At 39.2% G+C, this 21,757-nt stretch overlaps 1 protein-coding gene across 2 annotated transcripts; it reads left to right on the top strand.

The window, feature by feature from the left end:
• The first annotated feature begins 1,737 nt into the window (after window positions 1-1,737).
• mtmr10 (myotubularin related protein 10) lies at window positions 1,738-20,822 on the top strand. Of its 2 annotated transcripts, none has more exons than XM_047580924.1 (16): window positions 1,738-2,299; window positions 3,481-3,541; window positions 8,140-8,276; window positions 8,720-8,792; window positions 9,943-10,085; window positions 11,249-11,342; window positions 12,115-12,262; window positions 12,917-13,004; window positions 13,227-13,312; window positions 13,513-13,643; window positions 13,748-13,817; window positions 14,088-14,158; window positions 14,451-14,623; window positions 14,722-14,892; window positions 17,033-17,206; window positions 17,671-20,822. In XM_047580924.1, the coding sequence occupies exons 1-16, from the start codon at window positions 2,243-2,245 to the stop codon at window positions 18,280-18,282; spliced, it is 2,289 nt and encodes a 762-aa protein (XP_047436880.1). In that variant the 5' UTR covers window positions 1,738-2,242; the 3' UTR covers window positions 18,283-20,822. The 2 variants fall into 2 exon arrangements, with proteins under 2 accessions (XP_047436880.1, XP_047436879.1); XM_047580923.1 differs by having other exon boundaries at window positions 1,739-2,299; window positions 17,668-20,822.
• Window positions 20,823-21,757: the final 935 nt, after the last annotated feature.

Genomic DNA, 21,757 nt, shown 5'->3' with positions numbered 1-21,757 from the left:
CAACAGGTGACAATATATTTGTCTGTATGTGCTTCAAATTTAACCTGTTAATAATTACCTGTAATATATATATATATATATATTTTATTCATTGGACATACGTGGAAATAGTAACTCTATTTAATATGTAGAGTTCACCTTTGTGAAAGAGCAATATTAAATGCTCTTTTCCCTTTAAATGCATGCACTTGCATGTTGAAATAATCACTTTATTGTCTTGCACGGAGGGGAGGAATTTTACATCAAATGTCTTCCGTGTTTTACTTCTGAGTTTAGATGTTCTGTTGTTTTTGGAAAGTTTCTGTCCAAACTAAGTCCTATATAATAATCTTTAGACTGTAGTGTTTGGGTGGCACGTATCCAGCTGTCACATCCAAGCTCCAGCCACACTCGTCCTGAGGCTTGTCCTGAAAGGATGTAGAATAGTGAGGCAAGTCTCTGGGTGTAACCGGTCTAACAGGCTGCCTCTGTATGCATGGACACAACTGTGTGTGTGTGTGTGTGTTTGTCTCTCTGTGTGAACGTCCATGCATGCATCATTTGTGTGAGCCAAACACACTAGTATATTAAATATCATCACTCTTTATTTGGTATTTGACGATGTGTAAAATATATGTTTCCACCTGCATTGGCAAGAGGGGAGAGATGTGGCAGATGTGAAAAGTAACACTGAAACATGAAGAGCGGTCTCATGAGGGTTGAGATAATAATTTATAATTTCAATGATTCACAGGGGTGTCTTTGGTGTGGTGTCCTGTCGCCACCTTGTGGACAATGAAGAAAGAGGCCGACATTTTTTTTTAAATCGTTCATTCATTCATACGTTCATACAAATATTTTCGATTACGAATGTTTAATTTCAGTTTTGTGTGGTCAATCAAATGATCACATCTGAGTTTATCAGATTTTGCCATGTTAGACGAATTTGGTTCCTGCTTAAGAATGGGATTTGAAGTGACTAAATGGACATTATTGACTCATTCTTCAGTTTAGTGGTCTGTAATACTACAGTCGTGTGCTTTCATTGCTGTGACTCCGTTCTCCATCTGCCTACCAAGCATTTTCGTCTGCGCATCACCTGCCACTGCCCATCACAGGTATCTAATTACCTCTAAATGTCAACCACTTTAATCTGCAAGTCATCTGGGTAGCTTCAATAATAGCTCCGGAAATTAACTATTTAAAAGTCATTGGTCATGGTGATCATACATAGCACAGTGAAATTGTGTTTAGTTACTCTCTAAACAATAAAAAGACAGATAAGACAACTGGGTAAAATAAAAATTAAAGCAATGTGTCTCTGCTAAATGTAAATTAAACTGCTTCTGAATGACGAGGTGAATGCTTATTAACAGTATTATAAATTGCTTTGCAGTAGGTTGTGATTGGATCTTGTATTCAAATGAAAGTTTGTGTGTTTTGTGAAATACAGCTGAGCTACTGTAAAAAAAAAAAAAAAAAAAAAAGAGGCTCGGTCACAGGCTTCTAGGTAATCGCCTCTTGGGAGTTGTAGTCCATGGGTGGCTTACTTCTTGTATGCTATCTAAATAATCGTTGTTGTATTGTTAATTCGACACTGTTGTTACTATTTACTGTCACGTATGCCAGCCGATGTCCATTTAGCCTAGAATGTGTGTAGAGCTGGCCACGGCCGTACATCAGTTTTACAGAAACTTAGATGAAAGAAATCTTGGTGTGAAAATACAGCTGCAGAGTGGAGGCCGGAAGTAGGGCGGGACCTGGGCTCCGTATAAACATGGCCGTCAAGTCCTTCATAACGTCAGGCACTGCGTTTGGCTGACTTGGTTAGCCTTTGAGGAAGTCACCGAGGGTTACCAACACAGTAACAGGTGTAAAGAAAATGTAGACGCGCAGTTGGGTCCTGGAATTTGTTTGTAGTTTCATCTCTGCGTGGGGACGACATTTCTAAACTTCATGTAGTACTTTTTTGCTAGCTAGCTAACAGAGCTAACGCCGACGTCTCAACATTAACTTCTGTCAACTTTTTTTCAACCAGCTAGCGTAATCTGCTACTTGACTGCTGATCCAAATGGAGGAGTGCCGTCGGTCGCCCTGGTTGTCTCGATAAATATTTTACAGACGGTCGTCTTGGATTAACTCAGCTGAAGTCTGAACTAAACTTTCTTCGAGGCTTTCTTTTGTTTTGTTTTTTTTTTCTTCTTCTTCCTACTCGCCAGCCGCCCGTTGAGGAACATCGCAGAGAGGAGGGCGGACATAAACAATGTTTTCTGTCAAACCCACGAAACCCACCTTCAAGTCTTATCTTCCACCTGTACAGGTATGTTTGTATTCACTTACGGCTGATAATAACGGTGGAAGGTCGGGATACAGTCTAATGTTACCTTGAATTTAACTAAATGTAAACCATCGCATGGGCAGGCAGCAGCACGCTTCACTAGTTCATCTTTTTCTTTTCCTTAATCCAAGTGATGTTGAGCAGGTTTTTAGTTTGTGCGACGTCTTTGCAACGTCGCCATGACATGGCGAAGCGTTTTTACCGGATTGCATTTGCTTATCATCAGCATAAATCAAATGAAATGTTACCTGCTAGTTAAAAGAACTATTTCTATCTTACTCCTGGGTCATACACCTTATGCTGTGTCTTGTCAGCTTATTATTCAATTTTAATTTCGCCTCACTTTTAAGAGTATGGGCTTGTTTGGCCTGCAGGTGTATGCTTTTCTTCAGAGTGAAAGAGTCTGCTTGCAGAAACTGTTGGAGTAACCCAATTATGTTTCTCTGACCGGGGCCAAGATTAGTGTACTGTTTTGTGTTTAGACACATTTTATTATCTGTCTGTCTATCTATCTCTAAATACAAATATACAGAATACTTATATTTGTGTATTCATTTGGACAGTGCACCCATGCAATGTTATGTGTGAACTCATTCAAATCTAAGTAAAACAATAATGGAGTTAGAGCGTTATCAGTGAGCTTTCATTGAAAAAAATTGACATCCACATTTGATGAACCACTTAGAAACGTTTGCCTGTTTATACATTAGTCCAGATTTATACATTAGTCCAGATTTATACATTAGTCCAGGTTCCTGCACCTAACTCCCTTATAGCAGAAAAAGGAGCACTTTAACCTGATATTCTGTGAAAAGTATCGGAGGATAGAATATAAATACCATTAAATGGCCTCTGTGTTTGCTTGACACCGAGTTTAATAAACGGAACTAACACCAGACATCTTGTCGTCTTTCATGTTGTGTTAAATACAACGTTCATTTTCCTCTGTGTGTTTGGAATATTAAAAGTCGCATCATTTGATTTTACATTTAAAGGCAATTTACGTTTAACGTTTACAATGCAAAGACACATTTGAGCGGCAATTCTATCTCTCTTTCCCTGCCAGTCACATTATTTCCATCATTCATTAACCAACTCACAAGTGATGTACTGTATATCTAACTCTGATGTGGAATATATTTGTTTGTTTGTCTGTTTTCTAGACTGATGTGAAGAAATCTATTGAACCTCCTATTAAAAAGTTGGAGCCGAAGTTACTTCCAGGTAAGTTTGTTTTATGTATCATCCTAAAGAATAGAAAGGCTTTTCCCTAAACAAGAACAGTTGTTGATTGATTGAAGGCAGGTTTAATGTTTTCAGTGTGTAGACATTATATTAACAGCTAGATTAAATACTTATTTATTTTTAGGCAGTTTCTCACATGCTGCATTCCTGTTCTGTGTGCAAATTGCTAACATCATTGAGTAAGCAGCACAGTTGTACTTTGGTAAAAAGGCCTGTTTGTCATTAACTAAAAAGCCGTGTCTTCAGTGTTGAAGCCTGCTTCCAGACATTTTTAATCACACATCTCCATTTTGTTTTCAGTGTACGCTAAATGACAGTTAGGACTGAATATTGCATCTACTTTGCATAAAGCCCTATTTTATATAAGCGCCATTTAAACTGCTGCAGAAGTGTTTCAGTAGTTGGTTTTGACATGATGAATTTTTCAGCACAGTCAAGCGTCACAGACAGAAACATTTTCTCAAAAGCGTTGGTTCCAGTTCACACTAAAAGCTTGATATCCATTGCTCTGTAGCATGAAATTGTCAATGGGATAGGACAGTGCAAACTTGTACAGTAGAGAATTATAGGCATTTAGGCTTCTAAGTCAATTTGTTGCCATAACTACGGCTATGTGATTGGTCCGCTTGGTTGCATATTTTCAAATTGATTGTTTTGGACAAAATAAAGATGGAAGACATTGTGTAAAGTTTAACCGAAGAGACTTAGAGATAAAAATATTTGTATGACTCTTCTTTGGCCAAAATTCGACAAAAGTTTAGTCACTACTGTTTTAAGTGAAGCAGGAAGTAGAATAGAAAAATGAATCTGACTCCTGAGAAATACAACTCGCTGACTAGCGTGTTGTATTTCTGGGTGGGGTTTTTACAGAGTGCGCCGCACTGACAAGCGCACAAGTATAAATGGCTCACACTGGTGTGTGCTGCGTGTGTAGGTTACACCGTCTAGTCACACAGCACTTTAAACGAGCCTTTAGGATGTTTCCTCCTTTTGTCCCTTCCTGTTTTTCCTTTACAGTACTATGTGATCTCATTGCCCATGAAAGGATACATGATGCGCATTTGATGCACGTGTATCCTTCTGTCCTGTTCACATAGCAGCAATTTTATTAGACCGGTCTAACGAGCATTTCAACTAAGCTAATCATCCATTGATCGTGCACAACTAGGGTAATGCAAACATTCCCAAATACTTTGTGACAGCAGAGGAACTGTTATGTGGGCATTCTTTACCACACGAATTCTCATTGTGTCTTCCATTTCTGTCCTGTGTCATTTGTTGTGTTTTTCGCCATATATATTGTAGGAATTTGAACAAACGTAGCGTTGGTAAAAGCTGAGACTTGCAGAATCTTACAGTTGAGCATTGGTTAGTTTAGTTTGGCCATTTGATGGTATTGAGTTGTTAGTAGTAATCAATTAAAAGTGTCTCAGTTTTTTGTATGAATATGAACAAAGAACAAAGAAGATGCTGTGTTTTTATCATTGCCTCAAATATAGGCAGATTTTTCCAGTGTCACTCGCTGTGAGTGTTGCAGCTTTAGATATCAGAGCCTTCTGACAGATGAGTCGATGGATGATTATACTTGAAAAAATGTAAAAAAACTAAATTCAGAACATGAAACGAGCCTTTTTAGGTTATGTTGTATTAGCTGGTGGGACTTTAGGGCTGTGCCTGCTATCTTGTGGACCCTCATGTTTGTCCATTTCTGCTTGAAAAGGTTTGTTACAGCTTGTCAACCGCAGCGATGCTTCTGCATCATTTCCTGATTTCCTAAACTAATCATGTGTTCAAACAATTAATGGCGTCCAAAGGAATTTGCGTTAACTTTTTCAAGCGTTATCAAAAAGCGCAAAATTGGGGGGAAAATGGAAATTGGAAAATGCTTTCAGCGAATCACTCCTCCACAAAGGACGCTAATCAGGACAACTCAGTTGTGGGAGCTCTTGCAGGCTTCAACATATGTAGTTTTGAGTTTCGGTTTTCTTAAAGTTTGAATGCACCTTCTCATTAGGAGTTAAAAACCTCAGTGAAACGTCAGCCCAAGTGCTCTTTACAGCACACTTCCTCACTATCACTATGGTGTTTAAGCCTCTGTCAATTATAGGAAGTGACAGTTTTACAGTAAGTGACTACTGTAAACTCAGTTTTAAAGTGTATCCAACACATGAAATTCAGATCCCCCCCAAAGTTGTGCCAGCTGATGCATATTTTATCATTATGACACCAGAATGTGTTTGGTGTAGCTCGGTTTATTTAACAGCATGAGAACCCCCATTGTAATGATTGAAGTGTCTCACAGGAGTGGCTTGACACACCCTTTGCCAGTGTTGTGTCCTAATAAGTGTCCTCTTTTAAAGTGTTATGTCTAAGTCAAGTTGAACATGGTGATTTAAAATGATCTGCTGCATCTGTTAGCACATAAGGGTACTACCACTTTGTTGCCCTTTTTAATTTGACAGACGAACAGGTTTCGTAGTCAGCTTCCTTGTTTTTAACTGTTCAGTCTCGGTCGATTTGGAGACTGAGCTTTGAAGTGACTGTCTGTAGGACTCCACCCTGCCGTCCCAGTTCTCATCCTTTAAAAATTTGTGGGGCAACCTTTCCATCCGGATTCTTCTCTACGCCTTAATTGCTTTGTGATCATGTGAAGGGCCATGTTGCTCATAAAAGATGGTTTATAAAAAGTTGCCTCGTTACCCTAAAGTCGAAGTAAACACTCATAATGTGACTTGCATGTGGCAGACCTGAGGGCGACACGGTTCCGCTTGTATTTACAGACGTTTGAATGCATATGGGATCTTTTTAGATGCAGGTTTCTGAAAGTGACCTTGGCCTCATGTTGGGTTGCATATCTACTGATCTAAGACAGTACGTGCTTTTAGAAAATCACTAAACATTGTGTTTCATGTATGTCAGCATATGTAATGTGATTCTCTTATATACTGTTCACTTAATAGTTTAATTTTAGATGTCAGTGTGAAGCATGTGAAGACTTGGTTAAAAATAACAGGTTACAGTCTAATACAGTGTTTATAGGGAGGTCCCAATCTGTGCGAGAATATCAGGGCCGAGCCAGTCATTCTAAAATGACTGAATTGGTGTTGTGCTTCAGACAAGCCAGATCGTTGGTAGTTATATATTTTAAGATTGCTATAAACCAAAACCACATCCCTGCAGCACCAAAATGTCTTCTTCTGTAGACATTTTGGCACTTGGCTGCCGTCAAAGCTGCCAAAAATTGAAAAAGACGAAACAAAATCATGTGACTAAACATTTCTACTGCGTGGAAGTGCTTTACCCTGAAAAATTAAGTCAGTCCGACAAATTGTAAATTTTGTTAGTGGGAGATCAGATTCATTACTACTAACTTTACGTGCCACACAAAAACAACTACGGAGTACACTCTGCACCGAAACAACAACAAACACCGAGCGCTGAATTTAAAAGACGAGTTTTCACGAGGCATCATCAAGGCAAAAAAAAAAAAATGTTACAGAGGGGGTTACAGAGTTCATGGTGCTGGATGACCTGCTTATTTGTGAAGTACATGGAAGAAGCTCCACCATCTGTTGGAGCTTCTGGTACGAGCTACAATAGCACTGACAGGCCCTATTTATTGGACTTAATGCAGTCATATGCACTTGTGATCTAGGCACATACAAGAAAGATAAGAAAAGCCTTAATGAATCTCCAGGGATCTCAGATCAGGGGGGAAAAAAAAACTAGGGGGACATCACCAGTCATGGCAAACTGTAACCTCTCAGTATGTGTTGATGCACAGATTGTCCCTGTTCCCTGACAACAATGTGATCAGTACTTAGGCTTTTACCTTTTCTAAAGCTTGGCTTATATTTCTTCTACAGACCTTTGCACATCCTCTGCTGTAGCCTACACTTTGAAGTATTTATACTTGTGCACTAGTTTGTAGTTGTGTAATGACACTACTAAGATGCAAGTCAAAAGCCAGTCAGTTCAGAAAATGGTGACTGGAACCAACCAGCTCTTGTTTGACTCAATAAATGTTGATTGACAGTTAATTATATTGAAATCACCGCAACTTATGAAAATGAGAAGATGTGTGTACTGATGGTGTGTAGAAGGAGGTAGGTTTTTTTTGTTCGCCGGCCGATGGGAGATATCGAAAAGAACATTTATTTTGGACCAATCGCTTTTTTTAGGTCTGCGTCACTGGGGTGTGTATTTACGTTTCAGGGGAGGTGCAGGTTGAGTGTGTTGAAAACGCAGCTGCACTGCAACTGCAACTGCAAGATCCAATGCAGAAGCAAAAACCTAGCTCAAGTTTAAGGAAATGCTTGCAAGAAAGTTTCACAATTGTGTATTTGTACAAGAGGTATTCTGAATGTACAGAGATGCACAAATACTATCACAGAATTGATATCGTTTGTTGATCTCAAATCCATCTAACCAAATTTCAGCCTGGAAAACGTTTCAATGCAAAGAACTGCAGCCACCACTTCTCAGCATGTTAACGAGAACATGCAGTGTTTTTGTGCAGTGCTTCAAAGTTTGCTTTGCTATATCAGTTCAATCTTCCTTCTATTTTTCGTCACCAGGGGAGATAGTGGTGAATGAGGCAAACTTTGTGAAGAAATGCATCAGCAATGAAAGCAACCAGGATGACCTTTGGGGGAAGTTGATATGCACCAACTTTAAGGTTTCCTTCATCCCTCAAGATGCCCCACTGAAGCAGGTACTTGTGTAGATGTTAGCAATTAACCGTAATTAATAATGTTGTTGCATGTTTGCACGTTTTTTTTTTTTTTTAATACTGTACCTTTACATTTGTACATTTTATTTATTTTTAGTCCCCCCCAGCAAACTGTTCGCTGGATTAAGTACTTGCCCTGCACAGGCTCATTTGTATGTTTTCTACATCTGGCAAAGAGGAAGGAAAACTTGTGTACTTTCCTGTATTATATTGTCAGTGATATCGCACAAGAAGTGAGAGAACAGACGTCATTTCCACCAGTGCAGCAGATTGTTATTGTGATAAGAAAATGGAACTTTAGCATTGCTCAGTCTGCAACTCACCACAACATACCAGCCAGCATATTTTTACATCTAGTATTCCTTTATACTTTTTGTTTTGCAAATAAAACAGTGTTGTTGTTTTTTTGTTTTTTTTTTTGTCAGACGCCCCAGTTGTCCCACCTACTTCTTGGAGAGCATGACATCCCACTCACTTGTCTGGAGCTGGTAGAAACGGGTATGTCTTTAATTAATTAATTTATTTATTTACTGAGAATAATTCTGCATGTTTCCTGTTGTGTTGACACTCTTTCACTACTGGGAAATCTCATTACTTCCAATGGAAACCAAACGGAAATCACAAGATGCCAGAATACCTCAGATTATTCATTTCCTAGTGGTATTTGACCTTAATAATATGTGGTCTAACTCAAAAATGTCTTGAATAATTGACCAGTTCAACTGTTTTGGCACATAAACAAAGCATCGTAACAATTTGCAACACAGAGCGAAATTGAGAAGTAAAGTTAGATGGGCCCAGTTAACTCCTCATTAATCTTTGACACCTTGGGTGGCTGGTGTCGCATGTAGTTTTTCCTGGTCAGCGATCTGATAACAAGTGACGTCCCAGTGAAGTTGGTGTTTAGTGGCGGTGCAGCCTGGCTTAGGATTAGCTTTGTTATTGCTGTCAGTTGCTGACACCGCAAGGGCAACTGCCCAGAGCATGGTTTGTTGTGTTACATTGATAGATCACAAGATTGTGTTGTATCCAGCTGGTTTTTGACCCGTTTGAGCTGGTCTGCTAAAGACAATACTTCATTGTGGGATTTGCACAGACAGACTCGGACAGGCATTTTTACAATGAAATAAGACCTCAAATGCTGGAAAATATAAATACAACATATAAATGTAGTTTTACTCCCCCCTATATACCTCATTATGCTTAAGTTTTTTAGTCATGATTGTTTGTAGGTCATTTGGCTACTGATCTAACAAACCGTATGTGTGTGGATGTAGAGTGATGAGTAGGTTGGCTGCTGTGGAGTCACATTTCACATTTCTGCAAGTTTATTCTGCTTGTTAGTCAAGCGTTTCATAAAATTCTCATAATGTCTGTCTCACTGGTGGATTTTTGTTGTATCTATAAACAATAAACTGAATTCATTCACAGCTCAGAGTTGGTTCTTAAGTGGCTTCCCCTGTTTGTAGCACATTCCCATATAAGTGATACCATATCGGTGATCAGTAGTGACTGAAATTATATTATTAAAAGAATAATTTCATTTTTTTTTCTGGACTCAGATATGTGTTTATGGTTCTGTAGTTTATAACTGTTCCAAAAGGTGTTTAAAATTTTGCAAATATATATTTTTGCTTGTTTCTCTCAGTGAATGATACAAAGGGGAAGAAGAAAGTGTTGGGCTCAAACCAGAAGCTGAAATTCAACCCCTCTGAGCTCATCCTGTACTGCAAAGACCTGCGTATCATAAGGTTCTGCTTCGATGAGGCCGGACCTGATAGCGCCAAAAAGGTGAGTGAAACAAAGGCATTTACAAATTTGCATTCGTTTCCCTTACAGACACACGCACACAGGCTCATTCAAAGCAAAGCATTTTTTCACACACATTTTTTAACGAAACTTCTGAATAACTAATTCCTCAGACTGAACCATTACTTTCTTCAGTTTCCTTTGCCTACCCCACTGTTGCTCATTGCTGACCAAACCTTTCCTTTCCTCTCTCATTACATTATCGCGCTCTGCTTCAGTGCCACGGCCACTTCCTCAGTGACAAAGATATTTATATCTCGCCAACTTTCATGTGCTGCTGTCACCCTCAGTTTTATTAGGCGTGACATGAAAAGCTGTTTCATTATGTTGCCAAGGTTCAAGTTGGCCATGTACGTGGTTAGATTAACTTTATTACAGCATATAGATGAAGCCATACATACATAAAAAAAATAAACTAAACTAATCCAGCAATAATAAAACAAGCATGTAACATTGTGGAGTCTGGTGTAATAGGAGGCCTTGAAATAAATGTGTGTCAGGAGCTTTTTGTGTCTTCACTCCTTACAGTGAAATGTACATGACTCTGAATGGACACAGTTCTGTGTCAGATCTCCTCATGTCATTTGGGAGCAATTATGTAGGTTTATGTAGGTTTTGGAACACTTGCAGCTTCCCAACATGTACCTACACCGCACGTCTTAATGGGCAAATGTCTGTTTACATAATAATAATATATATAGAACGTGTGCCCTCCCTTACTCCTCTTGAACTTATTTATAGAAGCCATGTGTGTAATTACAGTGAGAACGTTAAACAGGGCTCAGTTCTGTCTTTTTTTTGTGACATATGGAATTATGCCAGCCTATAATAGCGTATTTTGCCATAGGAAATTACAGAGTTGGGAGCAGCCTTGTCCACACACACACTTTTTGTGTGTCTCTTGTGTTATGCATAGCTTCACTACTGAATGGACTGCTTTGTGTGAGTCAAGTGGAGCCACATAAAGATTGAGTCCTGTGTAAAACCTAGAGCAGTAGGCTGCCGGTCAGACATTTGCTTTTACAGGTGTCACTTGTGTAAGGTTAGAGAGTAGTTAGTGTAACTAAGCAGCTGAGTTGATTAAACTTAGTCCGTTGTACAGCACTCTTTATTATATGAAAATGCATTTTGTCTTTGTACTTTAGGTTTGCCTCGCTATTGGCCACTATTCACATCCAGCTGATCTTCAGCTTCTGTTTGGTTTTGAGTATCAAGGACGACGATACCATGAAACTAAAGGTAATGAAACGTCTTTCCTTCATGTAGGAGTAGGAATTTCATATTTTACAACCCAGTATAATAACTGTCAATACTGCATATATAACACCACCAGTCAAAAGGCTGGGCCTTCTCATTGAATTGAATGAGAATTGCCAGTTCATTAGGTACACTAGTGAAAACGAATCTAACAGTCCTGCTCTCAGTCTTAGCTTCATGAAGCATTTAATGTTCAGTTTATGTTGAAACAGCATAAGAAAAGTGGTAATTAAACTATATGATCATTTTGGAGGTTGTAGTTTGTGATGCTGGATTGAATTAAACATAAAAGGTCTTATTCAGCCCAGCTCCCTGTGAAATTTGGGGTTGTGAAGAAAACAGAGTATAATCCATAGTGCTCCAAACCACAGCCTCCAAAATGAAAACATAGTTAGATCAGCGGCTCTCTGTTAGTTTAAACAAATGCCGACTATCGTAACCTTCAGGGAGATATGATTCATGTCAGGATTGTTATATAAGAATGCATTTGTAGCTACTGGTGTACCTAATGAACTGGCAAGTGAGTGTTGAAATATACAGAAGTATGTTATACTTTATTTGCATAAACTGACATACAGATCCTTATTTTTTAATTCAATAGTCCTGTCCACATTATCTGTGTATATGCCTCTTGTTCTTTTTATTAACGTATTAAATCGCTGCCTATTTAAGTACTATGACAGAAACGTGTAATGTCACGAGTGATTTTCCAAATGAAACTGATTCTGAAATCAAGGTGTGTTCGTTTTTCCAGGGGGGCGAGCTAATGGTTCCACTCCAAGAGTCGGGTTACAGACGCCCACTTTTGGCTGTCCATCTGACTGGGACCGTGAGATCAAGAGAACGGGTGCTTCAGAGTGGCGGGTGTGCTCCATCAATGAGAACTATGCCATCTCACCAAGGTTATCACATTATTTTATCTTTCGTGAGAAAATATTGTCTTTAGCTGCTGTAGTTGGCCTCAGATGCTATAAACACCTAAAATGTTTTTTTGGTGAGACACTCAATTTTCTTTACGTTCCTTTTTGCTCATTTATTGAAGTGCGTCAAAAACAACAAGTGTGTAACATTCATGTCTGTTTTGGACAGTGCACGCTATTCATCGCCGTTAGGTGGTGACATCATGGTCGGTTTCAAAGAGAGGATTGTAATTTGCAAAGACTCAAAACTGCATAATGGTAGCTTGTGCCAAAGTACACACAACATGGCCTTAAACATTACTTATATGAAAACTGATTCAGAAACACCACTGCTAAAAATACGTAAATACTTAAGAGAAGATGTTTTGGACAGATAAACAGAACAGTTCCAGCACTACCAAGTTATCTGCAGTGCATTAGCCCAGGAGTCCAATGCCACATGTTGTGGAATGAGCTAAGCTTCCTCTCCATAGTACATGTTGTGTAGTACTCCAAAGGATATGACCACGGGTCAGCGACACCATGAATAAGACATTTATTAAGATGCCGTTTTTTTGCTCTGTTTCTATGATGTTTTGTGTTTGCTTCACATGTGACACCATGTTCTTTTCTTTTCTTTTTTTAAACTTCCTTTAGTCTCCCTGAGTACATCGTGGTCCCAGTTTCTCTAGCAGATCAAGATCTAAAGCAGTTCTCGTCATTCTTCACTGACAGACGCATCCCCGTGAGTATACGTACCAGGTCTTATATCCCCATTAAACGGGCGCTGTTTATCAAACCTTATATTACTTCATTTATCCATTTCAGTTTCTTATTATTGGCATATAACGCAGTTCTGTTACTAAAGTTAAGGATCACCAACGGTGTAATTGATAATCATTATCTGCTGAATATCAGTAGTAGCTTTCTCAGTGATACATGTTTCGTTAATGTCTTTTCTTTGTAGCTCTGGTGCTGGAATCACCCTAATGGAGGTGCTCTTGTCCGCATGGCCAGCATAACTGATCCACTGCAGCAGAGGAAGATTGAGAGGTAATGCAGATCTGTCGGCTTCATTCAGATTCAGAACCTGAATTAAATGTGTTGTTTGCATGACCTCCTTGACAGTGAGGCTCTGTAGCAAGTTTTGAGATTTGTTATAATGTAATTAACATTTTGAGCTCAGGTTTTTCGATTAATTGAACAGTTTATGTTAATGAAGATAACCTCTGGTCATAAACATGCCGTTGTAGGATCTTCACTGCCATCACAAAAAGCCACCCTCAGCGCAGTGAAGTGTTCAGGTCTGATCTGGACAAGTGTCTGCCGAACATCCAGGAGATCCAGAGCGCCTTTGCTAAAATCAGACAGCTCTGTGTCCTAGGTGAGCTCCACTGCAACTTTTAACTGGAAATAAAGTCGCTACAAATCTTTTGGCGCAGTCTAACTCAAAGCACTTTTTTGCTTTTTGCGGTTTTGATTGTGCAGATCCTTTTGAGGAGTCTGAAGAAAAGTGGTTTTCGTTCATCGAAAACTCAAGATGGCTGGAGTACGTCAGGTACGTGTGAACAAACTGACGACACATGATATTTAAAATATCACTGATGTAGTTGTTTTTAAAAGGCCGACATTAAACGATCTTGCCCACTCCATGATGTTATTGTTGCCCACATATGCCCCCGTTATTCACACTAATCTGATGTTTTGGGCTGTTTGGCCACTATTTAGGGTTCTGCACACACAAAAAGGATTTAACTAATAATTGTATTCAGAAAATAGTAGTTTTTCAAAGTCGGCTAATGTGTGTGTGTGTTTTTTCTGATCCAAGGAGCTTTTTAAGGCACTCGACTGAGATAGTGTACTACCTGGAAGGAAAGAACGCCCCGGTTGTTCTCCAAGGTAAACTCTTCCTTTGTCATAGAGCAACAACATTCTGTGGTCGACACTCTTAAATTAGATTATTTATTTAGATTAAATAATTAAAAGTTATTATGATATATTAAAGAGAGTGTTGGCTGGTATGCACCAAGTGTTTGAAGACAAACTACAAAAAGTACTGTGGCAAAATAAGAATGAGTAACTGTGGCATCCTGTCAGAATGTCAAAAGCCGGCACAAAGAGCTGACACGCTGTAGACACAGTAACTTCAATGTCTTTTTAATGTCTTGTTTCTCACTTTGAACCCGTACAGAGGAAGAAGACAGAGACCTAAACTGTGTAGTGTCCTCACTGGTGCAGCTCATGCTGGACCCTCACTATCGAAGCCTCAGTGGCTTTCAGAGTTTGGTGCAGAAGGAGTGGGTGATGGCTGGCCATCGCTTCTTGGATCGATGCAATCACTTAAAGAAGAACTACAAGGAGGAGGTATATGTCATATTTAAGTCATTCAGTCCGAGCTGAGCTGACCTCGTGAATTTCATGTGACACTCCTCTGTCTGTTTCTCTCTGTTTTCTCGGTCAAGTGCCCACTGTTTGTGTTATTCCTGGACTGCGTGTGGCAGATGATGAACCAGTATCCAGCTGCGTTTGAGTTCACAGAGACTTATCTGACTGTACTGAGTGACAGCATGTGGATCCCACTCTTCAGTACTTTCCTCTTCAACTCTCCGAAACAGCGCGCTCTGCACTTGATGGTGAGAAATAGGCATTTATGATATGATTATGATTATGATTGTGTATTTGGACACTTGCACGCAGTCAAAAGTTTTAGAACACCCTAATTTCTCCAGTTATTTATTGCAATTCAAGCCATGCAAGCCCAATGAATAGCTTGAAATGGTACAAAGGTAAGTACTGGACAGCCAGAGGTTAAAGAAAAAAGGTTGGTTACCCAAAACTGAGAAATAATGTACATTTCAGAATTATACAAAAAGGTATTTGTCAGGGAACATGATGTGGGGTAACAATTTAAAGCTGCAGCAATGAAAGCTCATGCTACTAATTCCTACAGGTGTTCCAACTTTTCTTGATTACTTACAACCCCTATGTCTGCATAAAAGCAGTGTTGGAACACACTGTGGTAAGAGACCTTCATGAACATCAGGTGAACAGTATTGTACTGCAGAAAGTAGTGTGTTGCTACAAAAATGGTGAGAAAAAGGCAATTAACAATGGAAGAGAGACGGACCCTCATAACACTTAAAAATGTAGGTTTTTCTTAGAGGGAAATTGTAAAGAAAGTCAAGGTGTCAGTGAGTACAGTTTTCTTCACCATCAAAAGGCGCTCTGACACTGGGGGAAACTCTGACAGGAAGCGGTCTGACGGACCGAAAGCCACAACTGAACCAGAGGACGGGTTTCTGAGAGTTAACAGCTTGCGTGATAGGTGGCTCACAGGACAACACCTCAAGTACAGCTTAATAGTAGTCATAGTAAGTGAGTCTCAGTTTCAGCTGTGAAGAGAAGACTTCAAGCTGCAGGTTTGACAGGACGAGTTGCAGCAAGAAAGCCATTGCTAAGATGTCAGAATAAGACAAAGAGGCTCTCCTGGGCCACGGAACACAGTCATTGGACTAGTGAAGACTGGAAGAAGGTATCATGGACTGATGAATGAAAATTTCAAATTTCTTCAGTTCATCACGCAGGTTCATGTTTGTACGCCGTCGAGTAGGTGAGAGGATGGTTCCACAGTGTGTGACATCAACTGTCAAACATGGAGGAGGAAGTGTGATGGTCTGGGGCTGTTTTGCTGGGTCCAAGGTCGGTGATTTGTACAGAGTGCGGCACCCTGAACCAAAATGGCTACCGCAGCATTCTGCAACGCCATGCAATACCCTCTGGTATGCACCTAGTTGGTCAGAGGTTCATCCTACAGCAAGATAATGACCCAAAACACAAGTCCAAGCTATAACAAAACTACCTCAGGAAAAAAGAACAAGATGGTAAGCTTGACAACATGGAGTCACCAGCACAGTCTCCAGACTTAAACCCCATCGAGCTGGTTTGGGAAGAACTGGACAGAAAGAGTGAAAGTCAAGCAACCTACAAGTGTCACACATTTATGGGAACTTTCTGAAGAAAATGATTTCTATTGTAGAAAGAACGCCACGAGTGTGTTCAGCTGTTACATCTGCCAAAGGTGGCTACTTTGAGTCAAAAGTTTATATAAGTTTATATTTTAAATACATTTTGGTCTATAAATTGATTCCATGATTTCTTTTTCAACTCAAATTGCTTATTTGTTCTATGCTTTCATTTCAGAGTGCAATGACACAAACTGAATAATTTTCAGTAAAAAAAAAAAAAATGGAAAAAGTGTGGTGTTGTAAAACCTTTGACCAGTAGTGTATTTATTGTAGCAGTTTTATTTTAAATAAACCTGTGTCTGAAATCCAAAAGGCGTTGAATAAAGGCAACTGGACTTGTAGAATTTCTTGAAGATGTTTCACGACTCATCCGAGTGGTAGTAGAACCTCAACTTCCCACTAGTCTCTCAGGAGAAGCTACTCGGATGAGTCGTGAAACATCTTCAAGAAAGTCCAGTTGCCTTTATTCAACGCCTTTTGGATTCCCATGACCTGGATGACTGAGAACCTTCAGACACTTAGTCTGAAACGCAACAGCAATCCAGTCATTTTATCATTTTAGACTATAAGCGTCTGCCATGTAATAGACAGAAAGGGGTGATGCACAAAGACAAACATAAAGCTTGTGGTCAGAAAATTAACCATCACATTTTGTTTGATTCATGTGTTGAATAAAATAAGAGGTGTGTTAAGTCGAGAGAAATATTTCACAGAGTAAGAGCTTTTTTTTTTTTCCCCAAATCTACAGGAATTTGCCAAGTCTAAAGCTATCCCTCAAGGAGAAGACCAGGTTGTGTATTTCCCTCCTGTCTGGGAGTGGTCACAGCAGTTCTCCACCAAAGATCAAACCTTGTTTAACAACCCCATGTACATAGGCAAAGGAGTTCAGAAGGGGGAAGTGAAAACCTTCAGACGCACAAAGGTATGTAAGACAAGTGTGTTATACAGTTGTGTGAGTAGTATGGGCATATTCCCCCTTCTTTTCCTACCAGTGTTGTGTTACAGTGTCATGAGCTCTATTAGCTGCCATCTTGTTAGTTTTTTAGGTGGGTAAATGTTTATTTTATATAGATGTATGTAAAACCTTAACTATTTTTATTTTTGTGATTGATAGAGAGCAAATAAAAGGCAAACACAATTAATAATAATAATGTGTAGGCACCTGTCATCTGTATTATATTCTGTATTTGATGTTATTATGTTAAGGTTTTGTGTTTGTTCAGTCATTTTGTTGATTTCTTCTCAGAAAAGGAAATATTATTATTTTTTTGAAGTAGAATATTTTACCATAAAATCATGAACACATGGATTGATGAGCTGCAGAGACTGCAGTGTGGTCAGGTCATGTAAAAATAAAATAATCTTCTTGTCTGTTTCTTGTAGCAGAAAAGCTACAGTTCCACGGTGCGTGGAGCTACCACATCTGTGCGTAATGGACTGAAGGGCGGAGAAGATGCACTGCCCCGGCGGGGCTCTCTGGTGTCGGAGCTGAAGCCCGATTTCTCACCAGTGAAAGATGAAAGCCCCTCCGAGCGCTTCTTCAGGGACTGGTTCTCTCGACCTGCCGACCTGCAGGGCCTCCTTATTCCACTGCTCATGCCGTCACACGTGGTTCTCTGGAAGCTCTTCTTTCTGCGCTGGGTTCCTGAAGTCTGCATTCCCAGTGGTGGCCCTATCACCGCCTTCCACAAGCTCTCTCAACTGGTTGATGAAATAGATATATTGCAGAGCCAACTCAGGCAGTACAAGGCACCCGCCCAGGGCAGCATGCCACTCCCAAGCCCGAGTGGGCCCCCTTCAGACCAAAGGAGAATGTATTTTAAAGCCAGTTCTCCAGACGACCCCCCTACATCAACAGACTGCCTTACCTCTTCCTTTCCTTTCACCCCAGCTGGAAACCTGTGCCGCCGCACTGTCTATGGGACTCCCATAAGCAAATTTCTGAATGGGGCGAAGATCTGGCTCTCAACAGAGACTCTTGCTTATGATGCTGTCTGAGGACGCGGGGTTTTAGGGGTTTTAAGGGCTCTGAGCCCAGTAGAGGCTTTTGTAACAACTAATCATATTATTTTCTTTTACCTCTTTCTTAAATACCAGGAAGACAACTGAGAAACCGAAACATGCCATCGTGGACTTCTGATTTTAAATTATTTATAAGCTAGAATTTGCACCATTGATGCTGCATCCAAATCTGAGGTTGTTTCTAATTTGAAGTGTCACAGCAGGGCCTTTGGCATAAAAATAACAGGGAACACATGCTTGCTAATCGCTTTAATGAAGGTTTTGTTCTGTTCACATACAGAACATATGTTAATGTGACCTTTGTTTTGCTACTGTGTCAAAATGGCTCTTGTGAGAAAGGTCTATTGTTGATGACAGTTGAGGAGTTCGTATGTTTTGGAGCACGTCGTCTTACAAGCCAGTGAGTTGTTCCTGTGGTCTCATTTTATCTTTTTTATTTTTTTTTTTTACAGTGGATGTGTTTTCTTGTCTTCTTGGATCTTTCTATAACTTTTCTAAGATAACTGCTCTGATTGCTGAGCCACTTGTCCCATATGAATATTTCTGTCTGAGATTTTTTACTGTGGGATTATGATCTACATATGATTCCCTAAATGGCTTAAAGCAATAACTGAAATTCAACATATTAATGTATGTGTCATTTAAGTCTCCCGTTTTCTTTAAATTCTAATTAGTCGGACTTCTCCACTGAAATTGAATAATGATATTTAACATTAGAAAGTGCCCATTTTTATTGCAGCAGCAATGATGCATTTCATTTAGCACTGAAGTACTCAGTCTGTGTGTGCCTTCCAGCAAAGTTAATCAAAGATGTAATTATTTTTTTCAGAAAGAGTAACAGAAAATAACACTGCTAGCAGGTTTTCTACTAGGTGGTTAAAAGTTTAATTATCGGGCCCAGTTGAATGTAATAGGGATATTTTTGTTGTTTTTTTCCTTGCACAAACGTACTACTGTTTGCTACAAGTGCCCATAGTTTAATGGATGTTTGGGGGGATCACTCTACGTAGCAGATGGTGTGATTTCAGGGTCTAACTTTGCAGATTTACTATTTCTAAAGCAGCAATATGGGCCTTTATTTTTAGCATTGTATTGCAGATGATGCTGAGGGGAAGTGGAGCTGTGAGGATTCCAATCTGTGGTAGATAGTTCCTCTTTTCTTTCGAAGAGACTTTATTAGAGGCCTTCTGGTAAGGCTCCTCAGATTAGCAGCAGCTGAATGGGAATATATTTGAAAGTAAAGGGACAGATGAAGGCTTTGACTCGAACCAGTTCCTAGTTTAGTATATTGGATTTCAGACACTAGAGTTTCTGATCCAGTGAGGGGGCTGCAGTTTTAAGACAGCACATAAAAAAAAACATTAGCAATAAGACACGTAGATACCAGCTGTCACAGGACCAGTTGTCCATTCTACAGCAGTAGTGATAGTTGAGGATGAAAAGCCCTGAATGTCTGATGGATTCACTGTTGAACATGTGGTATGTGTGTCCTTACTTAATTAATTCTACTCAACATAGACGACAAGAATTTAAGTTACTGAATATTCAGTTAGGATACTAATAGTGAAGCTTATACACAAGGGCCATTATTGTTGAATTAGGGAGTATTCTTGGGACATATAGACAACCAGCTAGGGACTAGGAACTAGGGACTGGTTGGAGGCACAGCTGGGAAAATTGATCCAGTGCCCCATAAAACTGGTAAGAAACTATCACTGTGCAAAATCTTAATGTCTTAAAAATGATAATGCAGCATTTAATGTCAAACCCTTTGTAATTGTGCTTACGAGACCACTGGACAGACTTCATATCTGACCTTTTATTGCAAAGGAGTATTGATCCAGCAATACTAGATTGACCATCTTCCAGTGACATACGGTGAACTTGTGATTCTCTAGCAATAACTAGTTCAGGTGTTTCTTAGTAAAGTGTATAATGTGAGTGCAGACTTGCTCTCCTAAATGCTATTAATTGCACATTTTACTTAGTATATAGGATAGGAGGTTGAGTATAATTTTGGCAAATATTATAAATACTGTATATGCTTGAAAATCTTTCAATTAATATTTTTGATTAATGGTACTAAATACCTTTTATCCTTGATTTAGTCTTTATATTTTATGGAGATATATTTATATTCTGTGTGTTTCCCACTAACTCATGATGTTTGTTGGACTCTGCTGTGATTGTATGATGGCCGTGCTTCCGCTGTGGCACAGTTTGAACGTGATCGGCAGCAGATGTATATATATTCAGATATGCAAATGTTCTCGGAGAGGGGTGCAGCTGTTACTGCACATCCTCAGTGCCTTTTTTGGGGAGAAGATTGACCTTTTTTTTGTAACTACATTCTAAAATCTGTTGACTTATTTTAGTTTTCTAAAACGGAGGATTTTGACCAATTCTGTAAATCTAGTTAAATTCAGAGGTACTGCACTGAAGCTGTTTTTTTCCTAGCGGAAAATAAGGTTCAAATGTGTACCAGTAACCAATCATTACAGTAGTTTTCAAATGAACTTGTGTTATGACTTTTATTTTACTGGGACGTGGCTCATGAAAATAGGAGCTCATATAACATGTCAACACATTTCCTTTGTTTGACATGATTTGTCATAAATTGTTAACCATCCATTCTCTGGGCATATTTGGTACAATGAAAGAAAAATGCTAAATTTTGTTCCATAAAATTTAATTCATAGGTACATTAGTCATTGGGATATCAGCTGAAGATATCACTATTTTATTATTTCAACGATGTCTCTCCAGTTAGTGATCATAACCTCAAAGGTGGAGTTGATGATTCAGTGTAAAGATGTAAAGAACCTAACTTTGTTTTCATTGAGTGGTTTAACACGACTCATTTGTACTGAACATGTGCATGAACCGAACCAGCAAAACGCGTGTTTGTGCTTGTTTTATTGATCGGTGATGTTGCTGGGTCAACTGCTCCTGGAGGAAAACACAAATCAGTGGAAATGACGTCTAGTTTGGAGATACACAGCCAATGGGTGGTGCAGAAAATTTAAATGGATATAAATTAAAACAGACTGGAGTACTGAGGAAATATTTTTTTAAAAAAATGTGTGCTTGTGTATAGTGAACCTCATCCTTAAAATTTCAAATTATTGTTTTATTTAAATAAGGCTTTGAGTGAAATGGAACAGCAATGTGAAAGACTTCTAATACGGCATCTTCCCCATCACAGCACAACGACTGTGCCTTGTTTGGCCTTTCACAGAACGGATGTTTTGACTACACACACAGTTACAGCACAGATGTAATTTATAACATTATTGATGATTACGTTCCATTGCAGTGTCTCATTAACTATGACTGGGAGCCAGCCATGCACATTAATGGAATGCCTAAATTTAATTTTTTATTTTTTTTATTATTCATTACACCATGCTTTTCCTGCTGCGACATGTAGAAAAATCAGAGAAAGCCTGAT

The sequence above is a fragment of the Mugil cephalus genome, chromosome 3 (assembly GCF_022458985.1).
Source record: "Mugil cephalus isolate CIBA_MC_2020 chromosome 3, CIBA_Mcephalus_1.1, whole genome shotgun sequence".
Lineage (NCBI taxonomy): Eukaryota > Metazoa > Chordata > Actinopteri > Mugiliformes > Mugilidae > Mugil > Mugil cephalus.
Note: the sequence above shows the minus strand (reverse complement) of the source record. Positions and strands in the feature narration are given on the sequence as shown.